General features: G+C 38.9%; 1 protein-coding gene across 1 annotated transcript in view; it reads right to left on the minus strand.

Moving 5' to 3' along the window:
• Positions 1-20,923, minus strand: part of ptch1 (patched 1) — a 63,238-nt gene that overhangs the window by 3,546 nt on the left and 38,769 nt on the right. The window contains exons 14-23 of the mRNA XM_016461987.1: positions 18,501-18,981; positions 17,935-18,244; positions 15,816-15,958; positions 13,707-13,890; positions 11,356-11,636; positions 9,717-9,854; positions 9,439-9,581; positions 3,082-3,181; positions 1,748-2,038; positions 1,116-1,671 (exon numbers count right to left, since the gene is read on the minus strand). Of these exons, the coding sequence (XP_016317473.1) occupies positions 1,117-1,671; positions 1,748-2,038; positions 3,082-3,181; positions 9,439-9,581; positions 9,717-9,854; positions 11,356-11,636; positions 13,707-13,890; positions 15,816-15,958; positions 17,935-18,244; positions 18,501-18,981 (2,626 nt within the window). The 3' untranslated portion in view covers position 1,116. The remainder of the gene's footprint in view (positions 1-1,115; positions 1,672-1,747; positions 2,039-3,081; positions 3,182-9,438; positions 9,582-9,716; positions 9,855-11,355; positions 11,637-13,706; positions 13,891-15,815; positions 15,959-17,934; positions 18,245-18,500; positions 18,982-20,923) is intronic.

Raw genomic sequence — 20,923 nt, forward strand, 5'->3', positions numbered from 1 at the left:
GCTTGCGCTCACTGTTGTAAACGGAAGCAGCTCCGGGCGGATGACGTATGAGGTCAGCTTTGAGCATGCGCCGCTCAGAAGTGACGCACGCGGAAGTGCAGGGGAGAGATCAAAACAAAACAACAGTCACTAATTAGAAGTACAAAATGAGGATTTGTAAAGAAGAATGTCGGAGAATTTCGATATAAGCCAAGAGGAGACTGGTTTTCCTTTGCTAAAGTAAAAGCTCCCTTTGCTCCCGTTAACAAACGTTGGTTTTCACGAGACTCACTGGCGCATGCGCAGCACTGACCTCATACGTCATCCGCCCGGAACTGCTTCCAGTGTACAACAGTGAGCGCAAGCTAGATCAAAGTGATTATTACGGTTTGAAAATATGGATATTTTTCTTACAAAAACGCATCGATTCGCTACAGAAGGCCTTTATTCACCTCCCAGAGCCGTGTGAGACACTTTTTTTTTATGGATGGGCGCATTTTATTTAACTGCTTTTGGACTGATGCATGCAACACCTGTTGAGTGCCATGAAACAGCTTGAAAGATCAAAGACAATTTTTTATATAACTTGATTCATCTGAAAGAAGAAAGTCATATACACCTAGGATGACTTGAGGGTGAGTAATTTATGGCTAATTTTCTGTAAAGCTTCTTTGAAATAATGCGCATTGTGAAAAGTGTTATACAAATAAAATGGACTTGACTTTAAATTTTTGGAAAACCGTTTTTTTTTCTTCAAGATTCTTGAATAGTAATTAGTAATGAATAGTAATTTGAAAAGAGCAGCATTTATTTGAAGTTGAATATTTTGTAACAATATAAATGTATTTGATAAATATAATGCATCCTTTTTTTTCCAAAAAAAATATTACTGACCCCAAACTTTTGAATGGTAGTGTAAATATATATGATAATATATAATATGTATAACATATATTTTAATGACATTTTTAATTAAAAATAAACATTAATTCATACATTATGAATACTGATATGATTTAGTATTATTAAATATCTGAATCAATTGACAGCCCTATTTATTCATAGAGTGCATGAAACTGCTGATTTGATGTGGACTATTTTGTTGAAATCAGCCATATAAGAAGCCCCCTACTAACCTCAGCTGGGGGGTCTTGAGTGGCAGACATTGGGAGTGTCATATTCTAGATCCTGCAGCTCAATGCCCTCTGTTTTCGAGCTGTCGCTGCTCTTGTCAAAGGGCACGTGAGGGTCGGAGAAGTGAGGGTCAGTGTAGACATCTTCTGAAGTGTGATAGCTGTCGTTGGAGGGGTAGGACGGGTAGGCGGGGCTCTGGCCGGGCATCCCCGAATGAACGGCGACCGTCACTGAGGCCGAGGCTGTCACCGTTGTGATGGGCTGACAGTAGGCGGGGCCTGTGGACGGATGGGAAGGGTGAGTGTAGAGGTTGTGTGAGCGGGGGCGATGGGCCCCTGAACGTTCCCGGTGGTTGGGGCCCGAACAGCCACCTGGCTCAGTAGAGGTTTCAAAAGCATCCATGCGCGGCCTGTGAGGGGGGTGCGGGGGTCCGCTCCCAAAGTCCCTCTTAGGGTCCCTGCTACAGTATCGCTTTGACGACTGAGGTCCAGCATCCTGAGAACTGGGTAGATGGGTGGACCTGTAATGCTGCGGTGGTTGCTGCTGTCTAGAGTCATCCTGCGGAAAACGTGGAAAACAATGTTAGTTCATTGTTTTTATGTCAGATATATATTGATATAAATGCTTTACTCACTGAGTAAGGAGGAAACATTGGCAGTTCAACTTGACGACTGCCTTGTCGTCCCCCTGTGGCGATTCGCACCTCCTCTAGTCTGGCTGATCGCTCCCTGTTGGGCTGGAGGTCATACTGCTGAAGCTCCTGGCTAATGCCGGACACAGTAGTGTTGGAACCATACTCTGAGTCTGAAGAGTCTGAACCTGCTTCAGGGGTCGTGTGACTGGGTCGCATGGTGAAGCGGACCACCTGTGGGGGAGGCTCTGGGGACGGTGTGGGCAGCCGGCTTCGCCCATCCACTGGAGATACCTGGAAGTGTAATGGACATGAAAATCAAAATCTGAGAAGCTGCTCTGTCTGACATTTGTGCAAGTCCTGTGATATTTGAAACTTTTCTTGAATATGTACACTGGGTCTAAGAAGTATTTGGACAGTTAAGCCACGCTTAAAAATGCTGATGTTATGATCAATAACCGATAAATGGCATATAATTAAAATGCTATGCAATTTTGTCTAAAAAAAAAAAAAAAAAAGAAAATTAGTTTTCAGATTTGTTAAAGATTACATTAAAAAGTGTTATTAAAACAATGGTGTTTTTAAAAATGGTTTTATGGCTCATAAAGTATAATATTGGAGAATATAGAGCTCAGCCTCTGGGAGGAAGAAAAAAAAACACAGCAGTTTTATTCGGAGGCCCAAACTGAGCGAAATTTCCAATTTTTTGCAGTTGCTGATATTAATATGGCCAAACAGTAAGATGAAATTCTGATAGCCTGTAATATAAATTAAAGATCTTTATAATAGTACTTTATAATAGTACTAAAAATACCAGTTGCAACCCAATATGTCTTAGTAAGATAATATTTAAACGCTTAGTTCTATGATCAAAGCTCTGTGGTTTTTATTGTGGGGGCAAACCATGTAATGATGATTGAGGGATGTACGTATAAACATTCCTCAAAAGTTGTATGTATCATATTTGATAAATTTTCTTTTTCTAAAAAAAAAATGTATGGATACTCAAGTAAACCTAAATTGACTTGCTAAATAAGTATACATTAAAGTATAAATAAACAAGTATAAAATAAGATGACAAAAGTCATGTAACAGATTGTGTACAAGTTTGGATCATGTTGATAATTTAGAGGTCTTAGAAATTTGTGTATCAAATATGATACTGTAGGTAAACTTTATGTGAGGACAGCAATGGTAAAATCTGAATTTGTAATATTGGCATCCCTTAAAGTCACTCTTTCAGACAATGCTAAGCAGAGTATATAATAACTGCATAGCTCTATGTATGGCATGTGAAAGTGTTATGCAGGATAACTTAACGGGAGCAATCCTCTTACCTCAGGATAAGGGCCAAAGTAGGACAATAAGACTGGGAGCAGCACCAGTCCATTCAGGACCCCTAACACTGTTAGGATGGCCAAAACAGCGAAGAAATACCTGCAAATACACAGCAAAAAACACTGTCATTAGAATAAAAAAATAACTTTATTGCTCTGAATCAAGCACAGAGCAAAAGTCACTCAGGCACATTCTAACAAGCATTCGCACACAAAAAGACTAGTCGGGTTTGGTTTTAAACTAAATTTACCTTGTTCCAGAGAAAGTCTCCAAAGAGGTCTTTTAGAAAGCAGCACAGAGAAGCAGAGGACATAATTAGTTGGTTAATTCAAAGGCATGGAAAATAGGGAAGGAAAAAGAGCGAGTTTTTTTTCTTTTTCTAGGGGTGAGTGGAGTACAAGCAAACACAGGGAAAGCAAAATGGGAAGGAATGTGGAGTACAGGCTTGCGAGAGAAGAGAGGCGAAGCACAAAGGCACAGGGGGCTCTCTCACTCTTAAAAAAAAAAGAACGCAGAAGCAAACAAATGAAGTGAACGGTATAGAATTTAAACAATTTAGTCTAGGAGGAAGAGAGGAGAGGAAAGACTACAGGCCCCTCTTGCCTGGCCTCAAGCACATTCACTTTTCCCTCTTTCTCTCTCTATCACTCTTTCTATACTAAGCCCCTGTGAAATTTCCCTGCCTTTCACAATCCCCTACTCTAATTAAATCTCTAGAGTATCAGGTAAGACCCCCAATCTCCTCGACAAATCCCTCCCTCCTGTCCTCCTTCGCTCCCTGGCTCTTTCTCTCTTCTTCATTATGGCCAGCTTTCTGTCCTTCACTACTAAAGCATCTGTGTAAATTGCTGCGGCTCAAATTGCAGCTGCCATCTTGTACCTCAAAGAAACGCGGGGACAAGAGAACACGCTTTTTTTCTAGTTTTTTTTTTATTTTATTTTTTTTATTATTTTAAACATGGAATTTACTTTATGTACAAAAATAATGACATTTTGGGAATACCTATTATTTAATATTAATTCATAAGGAAACACTACAAATTTTTTCAAACACAAAAAAAAATTGCATTAATCAGTATTTTTTCCAGTAAAATATCTAAACATCTATACAAATTTACATTTACTACTTAAGCTGAACTGTGACTGGACATTAGACCTGTTTTCATAAAATATTGAATTTTAGTGTATATATAAATTAAATAACAAATTATATATATATATATATATATATATATATATATATATTATTTTTTTTTTTTTTTTTTCGTTGATTAAAAGTTTCTTGAGCCAAAAATAAGATTCAGGTCTGTCTGAATACTAGATTCTGATTGGCTGGCAGGTATGCAGTAAAACCGTTTAATGCACAGGTAGTTCCAAGTCGGTTTAATCAATGTTTCATATTAATGTGCTGCTTTAATTGATGCACACAAACCCACACTCATCACTCTCACACACACACACACACACAGAGAGAGAGAGAGAGAGAACGAGAGAGAGTCGGAGATTGCAGATTGCGCTGCGCACACACATAAAATTGTCAATGCTTCCCCACGATTTTTATTCATAAAATAGCCTAGACACTAGATCGCTAGATACTAGATATATTTCTCAGCAACGAGGTTGCGCAGTTTTTGGAGTAATTAATTGTTTGTAGAGAGAGACGCGCAGACGCAGCATGCAGGTAAAGCACACACAACTGTCATCTCTTTCTCTCTCTCGCTCTCTCTCTCGATCGATAATTAATTGAAATAAATGCTATAATTCATTCAAATAAATGTGATCTTACCTCACTATTTCATCTCTGTCTGATTTGAAGCTGGCAGAATGCTAGAGCTAACGAGCCGTAACTGATGAAAATAACCACAATTTTTACCCTTCCGGTCAAAGAGGTAACTCACACACAGACATCTCTCTCTCTATTGATCGATAATTAATTCAAATAAATGCTGTAATTCATTCAAATAAATGTGATCTTGCCGCACTACTTCATCCATCTCTGATTTGAAGCGGGCAGAATGCTAGCGCTAACGTGCCATAACTGACGAAAATAACTAATTTTTACCCTTCTGGTCAAATATTGCGCTGCAAAGAGCACTACTAGTTTTAACTTGTCTATAACTTGGCAAATGACCATGGAATAAGCGGGATAATCAATGGCTTGTCGTGCATTAAAAGATTTTAAATGCACTTTGCGGAGGCAACCACCCTCCGTGGTTCTTTGTCTCCGTGTCGTGCATTTAAAATCCTTTAATGCACAGCAAACAGTTGATTATCCCTTACATACACACATATATACATACATATGTATTTACATCTCTATATCTATATTCATATAATTTATATTTTAAATAAATATATTTAATATATAAACAACCTATTTTTCTGAAATATATATACACGTATGTGTGTGTATTTATATATACATAATAAATATGCACAGCACACATACATATATAATGTAAACAACAACTTTTATTTTGGATGCAATTAATCACGATTAATCATTTGACAGCACTAATATATATATATATATATATACATACACAAAAACTTATTTTGTATGCGATTAATCACGATTAATCGTTTGACAGCGCTAATATATTGTCATGAATCCTGTCCATGGACTTCCGTCCGATTGCCACCAGAGGTCACCCTTTCCGATTACATTGACTCTCACACTACACAAACTGTTACACGTCACCCTGGACTACATTTCCCATGCTCCATTGCACTAATCACAAGCTCACCTGAAACCAATCACACACACTATCTTGCCTGTTTTCTCGTGTTCTGATTCTTGCCTGTTTATCCTGGATTACCCCTCTCGTCTCGCCCTGTTCGGATACTGTTTACCCCTCACCTGGATCATTGCCTGTGTTTCGGATTTACCCTTTGGATTACCCTGTTTGGACATTGTTCGCCGGAGATCAACCCCATGCCCACTCACTGGACTATTCTTGTGTCTTGCTCTCAATATATCTGTTTGCCATTGTCTGACCCTCGCCTGTTTTGACCACGTCCTTAAATAAAGCTTGCGAATGGATCCGCATGTCTCACGTCTTGTTTGCCCATAACAGAATACTCGGCCACACAAGGATCCAGCGGCTTCTCGGATGGACATTGGCCAGGTATGGATACGGCAAGAATATTGTTAGCCCTTAGACAGGGCACACGATCACTGGAAGGCTATATTCAAGAGTATTTAGCCATTGCTCATTATTCAGATCTGCCGGACTGTGTACTGTTAGACTTTTTTTGCGAGGGTATCAATGAACCTTTGAAAACACTATTAATCCATGAAGGTCCCCGTTCTTCTCTAAGTAATTTCGTAACATATATATATATATATAATATATAATAGTATATATAATATATAAAATTACATAATAATATAATTTTAATTTATCTATACATCTAGATAAAAGATAAAAAAATAAGAAAAATACATACATATATATATATATATATATATATATATAATAAATAAAATAAATAGATAAAAATAATTATATTTCTGAAAACCACTCTTATTATCTTACATGATTTTTCTTCTCAAGTAAATTTATCTTGTTTTAAGGATGTATTTATATTTTTCTTGGAAAACTTTTTTTTTGTTGCAGTGATACTATCAAAGGCATTGGGCGGGTAAAAGATGCATTTAAACCACACTTAAACTGGGTTGAATATGTGAATGCATGTGTGTGAGAAACAGTGGGTATATTAGCAAACACCCGCCAGCTGGTATGCAGCACAGCTGTGCCTCAGACTAAACTCACAGACACATTTATAACTGATGCTGCTCTTGCTCGGCCTCCCCAGGTTTGCAAGCAGCTCTTTAGACTCAAACAATGTCCTGTAATGGCCGCAAAAGGTGGGCTTCTCTCTGGAGAACCACAGACCCGCGTGTCTCTCTAGAAATGCTTGCTTTATTTACATCCTTCGGGAGGTTTTGCAGGTCTGGTTCAAGGGAAGAGCTACCAGTGTTTAACCAAGCAGACGCCACTTGTTTAGGATGAGAGTGGAGAGAGAAGCCAGCCTGTTATTATTTAGGCTTATGTTAGAAAAAAAGTCTGTCTGTATCTTGAATTGCACTTTTTGGTTTGCGTTTGGCTCTTGCTCTACCACACGAAAGGCAGAACTCACAAGCAGAGAGATCAAACAGATCAATAGCTACAAATCAACAGACTATGAAAAATGAACATCGTCTTGGTTGAACTGTTTGGAAAGTCACCGACTCCAAACTAAATGTTCATATTGACAAGTGATTTACGCCGGTGTGCTTTTCCATGGATGAGAGCGATTCCTTCAGACTGGCTGAAGCAACAAAAGAGTTTTATGTTCTTCAACTTTGAACTTCGAGACATCGCGTGAAGCGTCCCTGAACCAAGAGCCGTTCTCGAAAGCCACTTCTCCCTAGTGAAACCTCGCTGAGCAACCCGTCTGGTCTGTTTGGACTCAAAACATTAGCGGACCTGACAGAGCAAAGTCAGGGAAACATTTATTCCTGCAAGGCTATAAAAATACAGCCTGCATTTTTGTTTTTTTCCATATCTTCGGAGGCCAGGGGGTTTTGTTTGATGAAAAAACAGTAGTTTGCGTTTCAATGGGAGCCCATGAGAGGGACTGGGGCCCAATGTGGTCTGCGGAAAGAGTGTGTGTGATTGCTCTGAACTTGTGTGTGCATTATTTTTCTGGCATGCTACTTTAGATCCAGAGTGATTTGAGGGTGGAGGGCTGTGGTGGTTTTCCAGTCCTCTAATAAGAATGAGCTACTGCAGACATTTGTTCTTTCCCTCCTGTAGAAACAGACAAGATACTTACCACTCAAACACCCATGACTCAGTTTGATATGTGTAATTTGAATTTCAGCACAACGATAGTCTCGATACCACTTCAAGAAACAATAAATTACCAGATGTGTTCGACTCATCGTTCTCAGGAAAGACGTAAAACATAAAGCCATTGCAAAGTTACTGATTTAGATCCTCTAAGTAGCAGTGTGTGTCACTCCTCATTTCCACTCCTCGACTTGCAGCAAAATAACCCCCGGGCCCTCTGCTCTCAGCTTGTAAATGTTTTTGCAGGGCCGTAGAAAAAAAAAAAAGATTACAGAAAACACAGGAGAGCCTCAAGCTCTGTGAAGACAGACAGGAAAGATACGTGCTTGAAGCACGTGAAGGGATGTTGGTTAGGACTGAAAAGAGAGTCAAGAAAACATTTACATTGTATCATAACCAGGGGTGAAGTGACAAAAGTGACACATGTTAAAAGCTATCTTTTCTATGTTAATTGGTTTCTGTCCAAGCCAGCCGTGCCGAGCAAAGAGAGGCGCATTTTGTCAATCGCTTGGTTTTTAAGTTCATACATTAATATTTTTGAGCTAGATAGCTGCTCCCTCACAGGAAATTTACTGGATAACAATCATACTCCTCATGAATATTAAACATACTCCCTATGAATATACGAGTGTTGTTCACCCGAAAATAAAAATTCTATCAAGTACTCACACTCATGTCATCTGTTCATATTCAAAATAAAAGTGAATTTATGTGTGTGTGTGTGTGTATAGACAGATAGACAGACAGACAGACAGACAGATAGATAGACAGATAGATAGACAGATAGATAGATAGATAGATAGATAGATAGATAGATAGATAGATAGATCGTAGATCGATAGATAGATGTGCAAGAACAAACCTGTTCATAGAACTTGTGAATTTTTTGAACACTCAAAGTTTTGGTTACAAGGACTTTCAATAGAGAGTAGGGTTGCAAAAAGGTGGAAAATTTCCGGTAAATTTCCGGAAACTTTCCAAAAATCCCTGTAATATTCCAAAAAAAATCCTGGAAATTTTCCAAAATTTCTGGAATATTTCTGAAATTTACTGGAAATTTTCCACCTTTTTGCAACCCTAATAGAGAGACAGAAATATCTCGGGTTGGATTTAAAATATATCTTCATTTGTGTTTTGAAGATGAACAAAAAACTTTGGGTTTGGAATAACATTATGGTGAGTTAATTAAGTCAGAATTTTCATTTTTAGGTTAATTATACCTCTTACACAAGAATGCCACCTTTTTTGATTAACCATAATTTTACCATAGTTTTCATTGTGGACAAAATTTGCTTGACACTGGAATAGTCACATCTCGCATTGTTAGGATACAATATTGAGGACAAATATACTGTAAGGTCAGCTATTGTGTACAAACATTGTTAGAAAATAAATATGACACCATATTTGAGAAGCTTTAACTCATAAGAGAGAAAACTGAGAGAAGACTATCTAAGGTATCCCCATCTTAAAGTACAATGCACCACAATCTACGCAGCAGAAGTCTGCTGTCTTTACCTGACTATGAAGTCGAACTCTGACCCCGCCAGCATCAAGACTCCTAGCAGGGTGGAAAACGCTCCATCCAGCACTGGGGCGAACATATGCTCAAGTGCTAGAATGGCTCGCTTGTTCCTGTCCCCGATGGCTGTGAGGAACGCCTGGGAGGAAAACAACATATATGATCAACATAATTCACTCAGACCAATAAACACATCCAATAATCATCACAACGAGTGAACTAGCTACATACAGTCACAATTGTAAGATAAATTTTGACTAGCACATGAACTCACCAGTGCCACGTGGACGGTGAACTCCACACCAATGCCAACGGAAGCGATAAGGATGACAACAGGGACAGCGCTGAGCTTGATGCCGATCAATCCCATCATGCCAAACAGCTCCACCGTCATCAAAGACAGCACCAAGACCTGCGAGAGAGGACCGGCAAGCATAAATCCATCATCTTAGTTCTTTCCTAAAACACGAGGAGCTGTACTTTACATAGATTAAAGTAAAGTACGGCTCGGGTTAGATGGGTTAGCGAAGACAAAGCGCTGTGGAATGTGGGAAAATATCTGCTCCTCAGAAGGGCCCGTTTGCAAAGCTTTCATATGGAGCTGAACTCGAGCTACGAACTGGTTAAGTAAATGCCATAATCAGCTGATGAGTCTTGGGTTACTGGGGGGCCCAGCTGCCTTTGAAGAGGGATGAAGAGGACAGAAAGAGGGCCAACGGAGGGGAGTTTGGGGGCTGGGAGGGCTGGCAAATGAAAGGGGGGTCGAGCATGGCGGAAGTGGGGACGTATGGAGTTTAAGGGGGCCGCTGGTGGTCAGGGACAAAAGCACAATGGTAAAAGCTGAAGCAGGGCAATAACTTTCCCTTTCAAGTGTCCAGTAAAGCAAAAGGACGAAACCGCTATCCTGCCAGACAGAGTTAGATCAGTCAGATGGCTTAAACACTGCCCCTAATAAAACAGAGACCATCGAAATGCGGAGACACAGTGTGGGAAAGAACGTTAGGCCTCACGAATGATATAAATGATACATACGTACACATTTCAGCAGGAACAGCAGGTCTGTTTTATATGTGGATTGATATAGTTGCTGTGGTAACCCCTCATTTCCCCATTTATTTTAAAGAAATGTCTCAAAAAGCCTGGCTCTCACAGTATAATATAAACACAAAGCGCAGGGCTGTAAAAACACAGCTTCTCTTGAGCTATTCCTGCCTGCCCTCCCCTGCCTTGCTCCAAATGGTACACTTTTAATTAGTTCTCAATTAGTAAGCTTGTTTCCATCTCAGAGTAAACAAAAAGGTTATTGCCATAAAGTCTGTGATAAAAGATATACAGAAAAAAAATTAGTAGACAGTCACGACTGAGAGAAATATGTGCAATAGTGAGTTGTAAAGGTGCAATTATTAGAAAATAGGTGCATCTGTGAAATATAAAATACATTAAATGTACATATTATGATGCACAGTTATTAGAAATAGTTGCAATTTAGAAATATTGTCGCAACTGTAACATCTATCTATTTATCCATCTATCCATCCATCCCTTAACCACTGAAGGCCTGTTCACACCAAGTCCAATGCAAATAAATGCCACAATATTTGCAAATATTTTTATTACTTTTATGCCAAAACTACTTACACTTAATCTGATGTCAAATATTCCGAGAAAAAAAAAAAAAAAAGAATTCGGAATGCGAACAATTTAAAAAGATATTGACCTAGCCTCCAACTAAAGAAAATAACAGATAATTGCACTGGATATTTAAGAGCATAAAAAAGTTCACAGAAATGTTCTGTGTCATGCCAAAAATTCTTGGTTTGTACAGGCCTTGAATGTACATTTACAGATAGAGCCAAATCTGTGATAGATGTACGTTTACACAAAACCCTGACACATCTTAAGGAGAAACTCACAATGATTCCCGCAGTCCAGGGGTTGAGCAGGAAGACGGCGCACACCAGGAAGGTGCAGGCCAGCACGACGCTGATGGACAGCAGGAGCCAGTGGCGCAGGCCTACATACTGCTCCCAGAAGAGGAAGGGGTAGCCGTTGGGGTAGCTGGGCAGGCCCTGACGGCTGTAGTTGCTGCAGATGGAGCGGACGCTCTCGATGGCCTCCACAAACTGTGGCGTCTCGCGAAGCCCATTGAGGTAGAAGGGAAACTGTGCATATTCGATGGGCTCAGCGGCAGGAACTGCAGAAGATAAATGCAAAGATGGCCATAGAAATGAGATAATTGTAATGTAAATTTCACTTTTACAACAAGCCACATCCTGTAAACATCTGTGAAAATTATGGTAAAAAAAACGTTGCTGTAGCTGTAGTTGCCAGAACTTAAAACGTATTATCTTCATTAACTGATATAATGTTAATAAACCAACCTATTAAATTAATACAATCCATTTTGAACTTTTATAACACACTGGTTGTTGTATGCTATGTTTTACCATAGCACTGTTAATCCTTTATCATTAAAATTACATGTATTTTTTTCCAGTGCATTATCTCTCACTCTTAGCAAGTCAGTTAGCATAAAGGACATCAGCGTTCTCAAGGTGACAGACTGCACTTATTAAACATGTTGATTTCTTTACCGCCCCAGGAAGGAAAGGGGGCTAAATTACCAGCTATCAAATCTCAACATGCAGCCAAGTGTCAATCCTGACTGTGATCTGCTGTAATTATGCTGTCAAAAATCTGCACTGAAATATCCCCCTGCTCTTCTCGGGAACGAACATACACGGATGACCATCAAACATTTGAGCATTGCCAAATTCATGCTGACAGTTATCACCTGTCATCAAAGCTGCAGGGCTTTCAGCAGCAGGCCTGGAATGACTCATCACTCCGGCTACTGGACTTGGATAAGCGGCAGTCTTAAAACCACAAATAAAATCAGAAGAATGTGACCCAGAATGACTAGCGCTCCGGAGGTGTGTGTGAGAGCGTCTGTGAAGAGCGTGTGGGTGGAAGGGAGGGAATATCTGAGTGTGTGTTCCAGTGCCTGAAGGGGTCAGGCAGGACCACTTGCTAAACATGCTTTTGCCCCGTTATAATCTCCACTATAAATTTCCATCAGGACGGGAGTTGGACGTCTGCCAGCCTGCTGCGGGGACTCCGAGTCGGAGAGGCCGTTTCAGCTTGTTATCCAGTCACATTTCTCCTGAGCGCCCACTGTGTACTGCACACACACACAATGTACACAAGCTCACGCAGCCCAGTGTCGCTGTTAACTTTAAAAATACAACTACAAATTGAATAAACCCGCTTTCGCTGTCTGAACTTAGTAAATGACACACAAGTCATTCAATTTTGGAAAAGCTCAGTTGACTACTATCAGCCAAATGTCAAACTTCTTGTTAAGAATGTTAACAGAATACTAATAGTCTTTCACATTTAATCATAAACTCCAAGTGATTATTTATTTTAAACATGGACAGATGAATCGTTTTCGGATTAATTATTTTATATTTATTTATAATATAAAAATATTTATAAACAATAATAAAAACAATATACAAATAAATATAAACAAAAAGTAATTAATTAATGCATTAAAATAAAACAAAATAAAATCTATAATAAAAAAAACTAAACTAAAATGGTTGATGTCATCAAATCCTTTTACTTGGTAAAATAGGTAACACTTTAGTATAAGGACCAAGTCTCACTATTAACTAGTTGCTTATTAGCATGCCGATTATTAACATATTGGCTGTTTATTAGTATTAAAGCACATATTCTGCATGACCATATTCTACATCCCTAATCCTACCTAATACCTAAACTAAACTACCTTACTAACTATTAAAAAGCAGCAAATTAGGAGTTTATTGCGGCAACAGCTATAGTTAATAGTTTGTTAATAGCGAGAATTGGACCTTACAATAAAGTGTGACCGTAAAATAAGATAAATCTCTCCTATATTTTATTATTTAATATTCTGTTTTACTCTGAAATACGTAACACTACAGAAGTAAAATGCTTTGTAAATGCTATTACGTTGACGTCATCGTTAGGCCTACACACAAATAAATTCCCAAAATTATAGCAAGTTTATTCACAGATTTAGGATGTTTAATTTCCAAACCACCAATGCAAACTAAGCATAACCAAACCAATTAATGCATTAATGCCTTCTGTTGCTATTTGGGATGAAACTGATGTGCTCACAAAGCATAGGAGCTAAAGATAACAGGATACAATCAAAAATGTAGCATATTACATTGAGGACTTGGTGATAAATAAACCAGAAAGTACTCACTGTTGAGTCTGCTGACAGGAATGGAGTCTGTCCTGTCATGGAGCCACTCAGGAGGATGCGGACGGATGCTGGCCTGGGATGCAGCGTAGGCCACTGGGTCATTGCTCACCCAGGCAGTTAAATAAATGTAGAAGGCATTTGGGTTGATGATTCCATCGGCGCTCACCAAACACTGTCTAGTTAGCTGGTGATGAAAAGAAAATGTAAATTAGAAACTGCTCAAACAACATGGTTTGTTGGCTAACACTAAGTTCTTGAATAAGTACACCAATGTATGTACTATATAAAGCGAGTATTGTGAATGCCCACCAGCGCTGCAGTAATCTCTAAACGCTTCACTTCTCGCCTAGCGCTTAGCTAGCTACCTCCAGTGAAGGCAAAGTCATTACGGCATCACACTCAATGCCATACATGCTTCTCGAGAAAATAAATCTACAGTCTCCCAGTCAGGAGTTGGGGGTCAGTGTGTATTAGTGTGTGTGTGTGTGTTTGGGGGGGTCAGGGTGTGCGGTACAAATGAGAGCGAGTGAGAGAAAAATTGCTTGAGTTAGTGTAACAATAAAAAAATTGGCCGGAGTCCCTGAGCGCGTCTGTGTGCAGTTAACCTTGCTGTTAACACTGGAGGAAATGCCACCCAGCAAATGGAGGAGAGCTATAAAAATAACACAACATCTGTACAAATGTTGCAAACACTTGCTTCTCCTGACCCCTATAGATACCCACAATGCCCGGCGCCACAGACGGCTCCTGCCGTGAAGGCAAAATAGGGTTTTTGATAGTACAATGACTTAAAATCTCACTCAACACTTGAAAAAAATTGTTTAAAAGAAAAATAATATCCTGAGATGCTAAACTATACTGATTTTCAATTAAAAATAAATAATTAAATAAATAAATAGGTCAGGGGGAAATAATTTAACTGTACTGGTTTTCAATGTAATAATGAAATAAATTAGATGAGAAAATCATGGGATGTTAAACTACTGATTTTCAATTAAAAAAAAAAATAAAAATAAAAAATTGATTATGTACGGACAAAAAAAAAAACAATACATTTACCTGTACTCGTTTTCCCTCTGAAGGAGTCCTGAAAAGGTTGTATAGGGCGAGCTTTAGGCCTGCAGCAAGAAAGTGGAACAAATGGTTTAAATGAAGACTTAATTGCTTTTTCAGAGGCAAGTTGCGGTCCCATCGAGAGCTTTAAATTCCTGTGCTTGGTAAAGCAATCAGAGGGAGAAAGAGAGAGAGAGAATGAGGACAGACATAGACGGACATTCAGAAGCCAGGTGTGGTTCCTAAGCGTGGTTATAAACCCTGGCACTGATGCTAAACACATATCTACTCAAGCACCCCTCCGTCATCAGAGATTCACATAAACATGTTGTTCATGTCAACCAGGGAGAAACAGGCTAATTTAATGTGTTAATATATTGCAGTTGTTTAATTGTACCTTAATATTAATATTGCATCATATAATGATGACGATAATAATAATAATAATAATAATAATAACAATAATAATAATAATTTGGGAATTCGATAATCTTATTATCAAAATAATTTCCAAATTAATATAATATCAATAATAAATATTAATGTAATAATATTACACAATAATAATTAAGTCATTATTGCTATTATTATTATTATCATCTCAAATTTCATAATAGATATAAAATGACATTAATTTAAAAAATATACATCTTAATAAATATGAAACTATCACACAATAATAATTAATATTATTATTATTATCAACAATTTTATAATAGATATAAAATGACATTAATTAAAAAATATATAAATCTTATATTAAACAAAAATTATAAATATTATATGTAATATTACTAAGTAAAAATAAGAATAATATATTGTGGTCATTTTTACATTCAGTAACGAAAAACACAAAAATAAAATTAAATAAAAAAAACAAAACAAAATAAAATAGTGTGGATACAGGTGAGATTTTATTTCTATACAAATCAGGGAGACTGGCTCAATCTACTTTCACTGAGAATCATGGGATTCAATCTATGAAAACTGGACTTGCATTGAAACATACCTGATCTTACTCAAGTGAGGTGGACTCAAGTCTATTTGGTTTCTTACCAGGTTCATGTTGACTGGCTTGTCTCTGCGGCCGGTCTGCACCAGGAGTTTGTAGGCCAGGACGCCATCATCAGAGCCGTTCCTGTAGTTCCCCTGAGTGATCGTACCGGCCTGCCAGTCCTTATCGAATGCCTCCTGCAGACCTGCCGGGACACACACATTATTTTGAGTACCTCGTTCAAAAGGTTATACATAAACCATGTTAACCTTTCCTCTCAGTCATCCCTCGACTCTCTCTCTCCCCCCTCTCTCCTCAACGCCAGTGGTCCGTTTCTGGGGCACATTGCTTTCTCTCTCCCTCGCCTCACTGTCTGTGACCAATTTGTCGAGCCATTTCAAACCACAATATTAAAGACAGCTCTCTCCACCCTCTCTGGAACAGCCTTTACTGAAGCCCATACACACATACATAACGCAAAGTGAACGCACACATAGAGATGCTGCCCCTGCACCGAAAAAGAAAACATGTGGTCCAATGAGAGTGCTGAAAGGATTAAACAAAAGAAAGTCACTGGAAAACGCCAATGATGTTTGAGGTTCTGTTTGGCCGACAAAGCAAGTCTGTACATGCCACCCAAACCTAGTCTGGACAGAAGCCGTTTGGAGACAGGTATGCCTTTCTAAAGAGGAGCTGGGAGAGAGAAAGTGGGCAAAACAAGGTTTGCTTCTGAATATGGCCCGCCTGGGATTAGATACGGCATTCCGAAAAAAGACACTGTACAGGAGGCCACAAGGAAAAAGATGTTGCAGGGACATGCCCCGTATCTCCCAATCTACTTAGTTTTTTTTCACTCTCACCTCAACTGCATTTTTTTTGTCCCCACACTGTTTCTTTCTTTTTCCCCCCACATTTTCACTCTCTGGTTTTAATCTCTCCATTTAAATCTCACTCTCGGATCATAATCCGTCTTGAGACATTAAATGTGTTACAGATTTGGAGGTTTAGCAGTGTGATTGATGTTTGTGAGAAACAGATGATCTGACGTTGGTAAAATTGATGTAAAACTCGTCTCCAATGAAGCAAGGCACTGTCTGGAAATCAAGAGTCTGTAAAAATGAAGCATTTTGTAAAACTCAAATGTTTTTGGACAAAATTTTATTGTTTATTGGCAGATGAAATGTTGGGATTTTTTCCATGTTTTTGAAAGAAGTCTCTTATTGAACCTTCTTATGATTTATTTGATCAAATATACAGTAAAACCGTAATGTAGTGAAATATTATTACAATTTACAGTAACTGTTTTCAATTTAATATATTTTAAAATGTAATTTATTCCTGTCATGGCAAAGCTGAATTTTTAGTTTTCATAAATCATTCTACTATACTGATTTGAAGCTATTTCTTCTAATTATCAATGTTAAAAAACAACTGTGCTGCTTAATATTTTTGTGGAAACCATGATACATTTCTTTCAGGATTGTTTGAAAGTTCGAAAGAACATCCTTTATTTGTAATATAAATGTCTGAGCTGTCACTTTTAATCAATTAAATGCATCATTGCTTAATAAAAGTATAACATTTTTTAAACAAAAAAATTTATTAACATTTATGCAGAAAACAAACAAAAGAAAAGCATATGTTTACGTTGGTCCATTTCTTGCAAGTCAGGTGATCCCTTCCTGTCTAAACGTGCAGTTTTTGGTCAGAATTAGCTATAATCAATATTACCAGACCTTTTGCGGTTTATAATTAATTATAAGGGATAATTCTCCCAAACATTTAAATTCTGTCATTAATTATTTAGGTACTCACGTCATTCCAAACCCACAAGACCTTCGTTCATCTTTGGAACACAAATTAAGATATTTTTGATTGAATCTGACAGCTTTCTTCTGACCCTGCATAGACAGCAATGCAACTGACACGTTCAAGGCCCAGAAACGTAGTAAGGACATCGTTAAAATAGTCCATGTGACATCAGTGGTTCAACCTTAATTTTATGAAGCTAGGAGAATAAATATCTTCATTTGTGTTCCAAAGATGAACGAATGTCTTACGGGTTTGGAACGACGTGAGGGTTAGACAGAATGTTCATTTTTAAAGGTTTGACCTTTGGGTTTGACCTCCACCAATGGACTCTGACGCAAGACTGATCGATTACACATCTGAGTGTATTACCTTGCAGCCAGTCTCTGAAGTAATGCAGCCACATGTGTGGGAGCTGGCCGTTCTCCTCCCACAGGACGTACTTCACAGTGCCGAAGTGTTGGTGCAGCTCATAGAGCTGAGGCTGGATCTGTGCGTAGTCAGCTTTCTGGGTCACCACGTACATGTTATAGAAGGAAAAGTAGCGGAACTGGGCACGAATGAAGTCGTATTCGCCCGTCTCTCGTGGCACAATGTCAGTCAGCTCTAAACCGTCCCGGACACGGGTGGTGCCGTACAGACTGACCCCGAGCAGTGCCAAGAAGAGAAAAATCACCACCGCCTGATAGGAAACACACACAAAAAGTCAGATATGAGTCAGGGTTTGGCTACATCTGAAACTACTGCTGTTTTAGTGTCTTATGACGAAGTTCTGCCCTGTTTGAGGTGTTTGTGGTTTTCAGAAGGCCTTGACTCACAAAATAACACTTACACAACACAAGATGCACTGCTGCTCAGTCAATGCCAGGATATTAGCTCATCGTTGGCATCCATAATCCCACTTCCAATCGGACAATGTGCACAACATTTACCCTCACCTTTGTTGTCGGCTGCAGCAGAAACGGCGCATAGTGCTTTTCGGCGAACGATGCAAACGTCCATCGTGAACACGGCGGCTCCAGACAGCGTAAACTCGACTCCCCAAATTGAGATAGCAAGTCTCGTGTGGAGCTCGCGCCGTCGGGACTCTGGCAGGATGCTGTATCAGAAGCCGGTCCTGGCCCTGCACTGCTGCTGTTGTTGCGGTTGTTGTTGTTATTGTTGTTGTGGTTGGGATTGGGATTGGGGGCATAGGGTTGAACGGAGATGTGAGAATGGGGCTCGGCCGTGGTGTAGTAGGCCTGTGTTCTGGGGTCGTACTCTGTGCGCAGCTGTACGGTGGACTGCATGGTGATTTGGGTGTGCTGGGCGAAGCTGTGGCTGCTGTAGGAGGGTGGAGGGCTGCAGCGGCTGGATTCAGCAGAGGAGTCAGCAGACGCCGCCTGCGGCTCCAACTGGATCACCCGGTTAGCGCAAGGACTAAAGGAAAGCAAGAGAAAGACAAAGTGCATTTTAGTAGCACAAAAGCACCATGTAATAGTCGATTATGTGTGGAATTTCCTGCAATATCGATTTATATCACAACAACGGGAAATGATACAGAAGAGCTGGGAAAAATTTGGCATGTATAGACTAACGTTTATTATAAAAGATGTTTCAAAAAGTAGGGATCTTAAGAATTGTTTCTTCTAAGATGCCTCGACAAATTTTAAGCATCATATGTATCCTTAAGAGAGAATCCAACCCCATAATGCATGTGACACAGTTGTGTAGCGTCCCAGTTCACCTACTTACACTATGCACAAAAAATACCTTGTTATGTGAAGAAAGTAGATACTTTTAAGTGTTGAAGAAATACTATCACGTCATAATTGCATCTTTAACAATTAACATGCATTCTGTTGACGCTAACTGGCCTGTCAGTCATTTTGTCACTGTTAATGTATTCATATACATATGCAAATGCATATTTCAGTTATTTAATTTAGACTCCTCAAGAATTCTTCCTACCATATTGGAGAGAATCGAAGAAGCACATCGATCTACTAGTCGTGGGTCATTCTTACAAAGAACTCTCCTCATGTTTTTGCATAATAAAGCATTTAAAAGTTACTGGACTAATTTATTTTTATAAAAAATTTACAATGTTGTTGCAGATAAAATTTAATTTTATCAGGTTGCATACAGGTTATTAATCATTCGAACCCTTTCATTAAAATCGCTTTACTTAAGCATCCACTTAGCACACCTGCCATATTTGTAGTTCCTTTTATTCGTGTTTGTAGTTCTAAACTGAATTCTTTGGCAAAACACAATGGGTAGTATTCAAATTGGAATGCAGCATTAGAAAAAAACAATACAGGATTTTGAACGAGGTAAAAGAAAGTGAATAAAAAATGATTATTTTATCCAACATCTGTGCATGTTCCGTATATTTTTATTATTATTAGGTAATCAAGCTGTTAGCTTAGCAACATGCTAACATCAAACTCTACTGAAATAAAATGAAAGTTGAGTTTCTGTGCGGGGAGCCATTTGTGGCTTATGGTCAATGATGGTTAGTATGCTGCCTTAGCAAATGTAGGCTGCTAACTAGGTTTTGTAACAGAGCCTGTCTCTTTTCCATGATTTTCTAAATGGATGGAGAGTTAGCGAGTGAGCTTGTAAACGACCTTTAGATGTGGCAACTCGTTACTCTTGAGCGCTCATGCAAATGCATGTAAATACAACCGCAATCAGCTTTCCAGTCGAGAGCAGTTAAAGCCGAGATGCGAGTGAGTGTCAGTGACTAGAAAGCAAGCGTTTCAACCATGGTGAAAGTAAAGGCATCAGGTTTAATTTCCTGCAGGAGTTTGGGGGCATGACTAAGAAGGTAAAGTATGTGCTTATAGCCCACTTGCTTTCTCTCTCTCTCTCATCAGACACCAAGAATGTTGCAGCACGCAGGAGAGGCAACAGCATGTCTTATTTGAGGGCCCGGGGCCTCAGACAGAGATAAACATCAACACGCGCACATATGCACAAAAAGTATAGATGTTAGGGCAGGTTGATGCTTAATTGTGTTGTTTATACGGCACTCAGTGTCATAACAGGCTGTTGTATATATTATATCTGAATGAATTTGTTTGGAAAGATCACAAAACCATATCACACCCTGACCTCAGAGAAAAAGTGATGGATGGTTATATGGCAGAGTGAGGTTGTTTGTCTGTGCTTGTTTCGCTATACTTCTGAGCGACAAATTTGAAAATGTCTTCACAATTATAATAAGCCATCTTAAAACTCACTAGTTAAAAAGTTATACACAGAGAACAGGTAATGGAAAATATGTTTGTGGGTGTACACTACTGTTTGGGTTAGTCATTTTTTTAAAAGACATTAATAATTTTAAACAGCAAGAATGCATTAAATTGATTAAAAG

The sequence above is a fragment of the Sinocyclocheilus anshuiensis genome, unplaced genomic scaffold (assembly GCF_001515605.1).
Source record: "Sinocyclocheilus anshuiensis isolate Anshui unplaced genomic scaffold, SAMN03320099.WGS_v1.1 scaffold80, whole genome shotgun sequence".
Lineage (NCBI taxonomy): Eukaryota > Metazoa > Chordata > Actinopteri > Cypriniformes > Cyprinidae > Sinocyclocheilus > Sinocyclocheilus anshuiensis.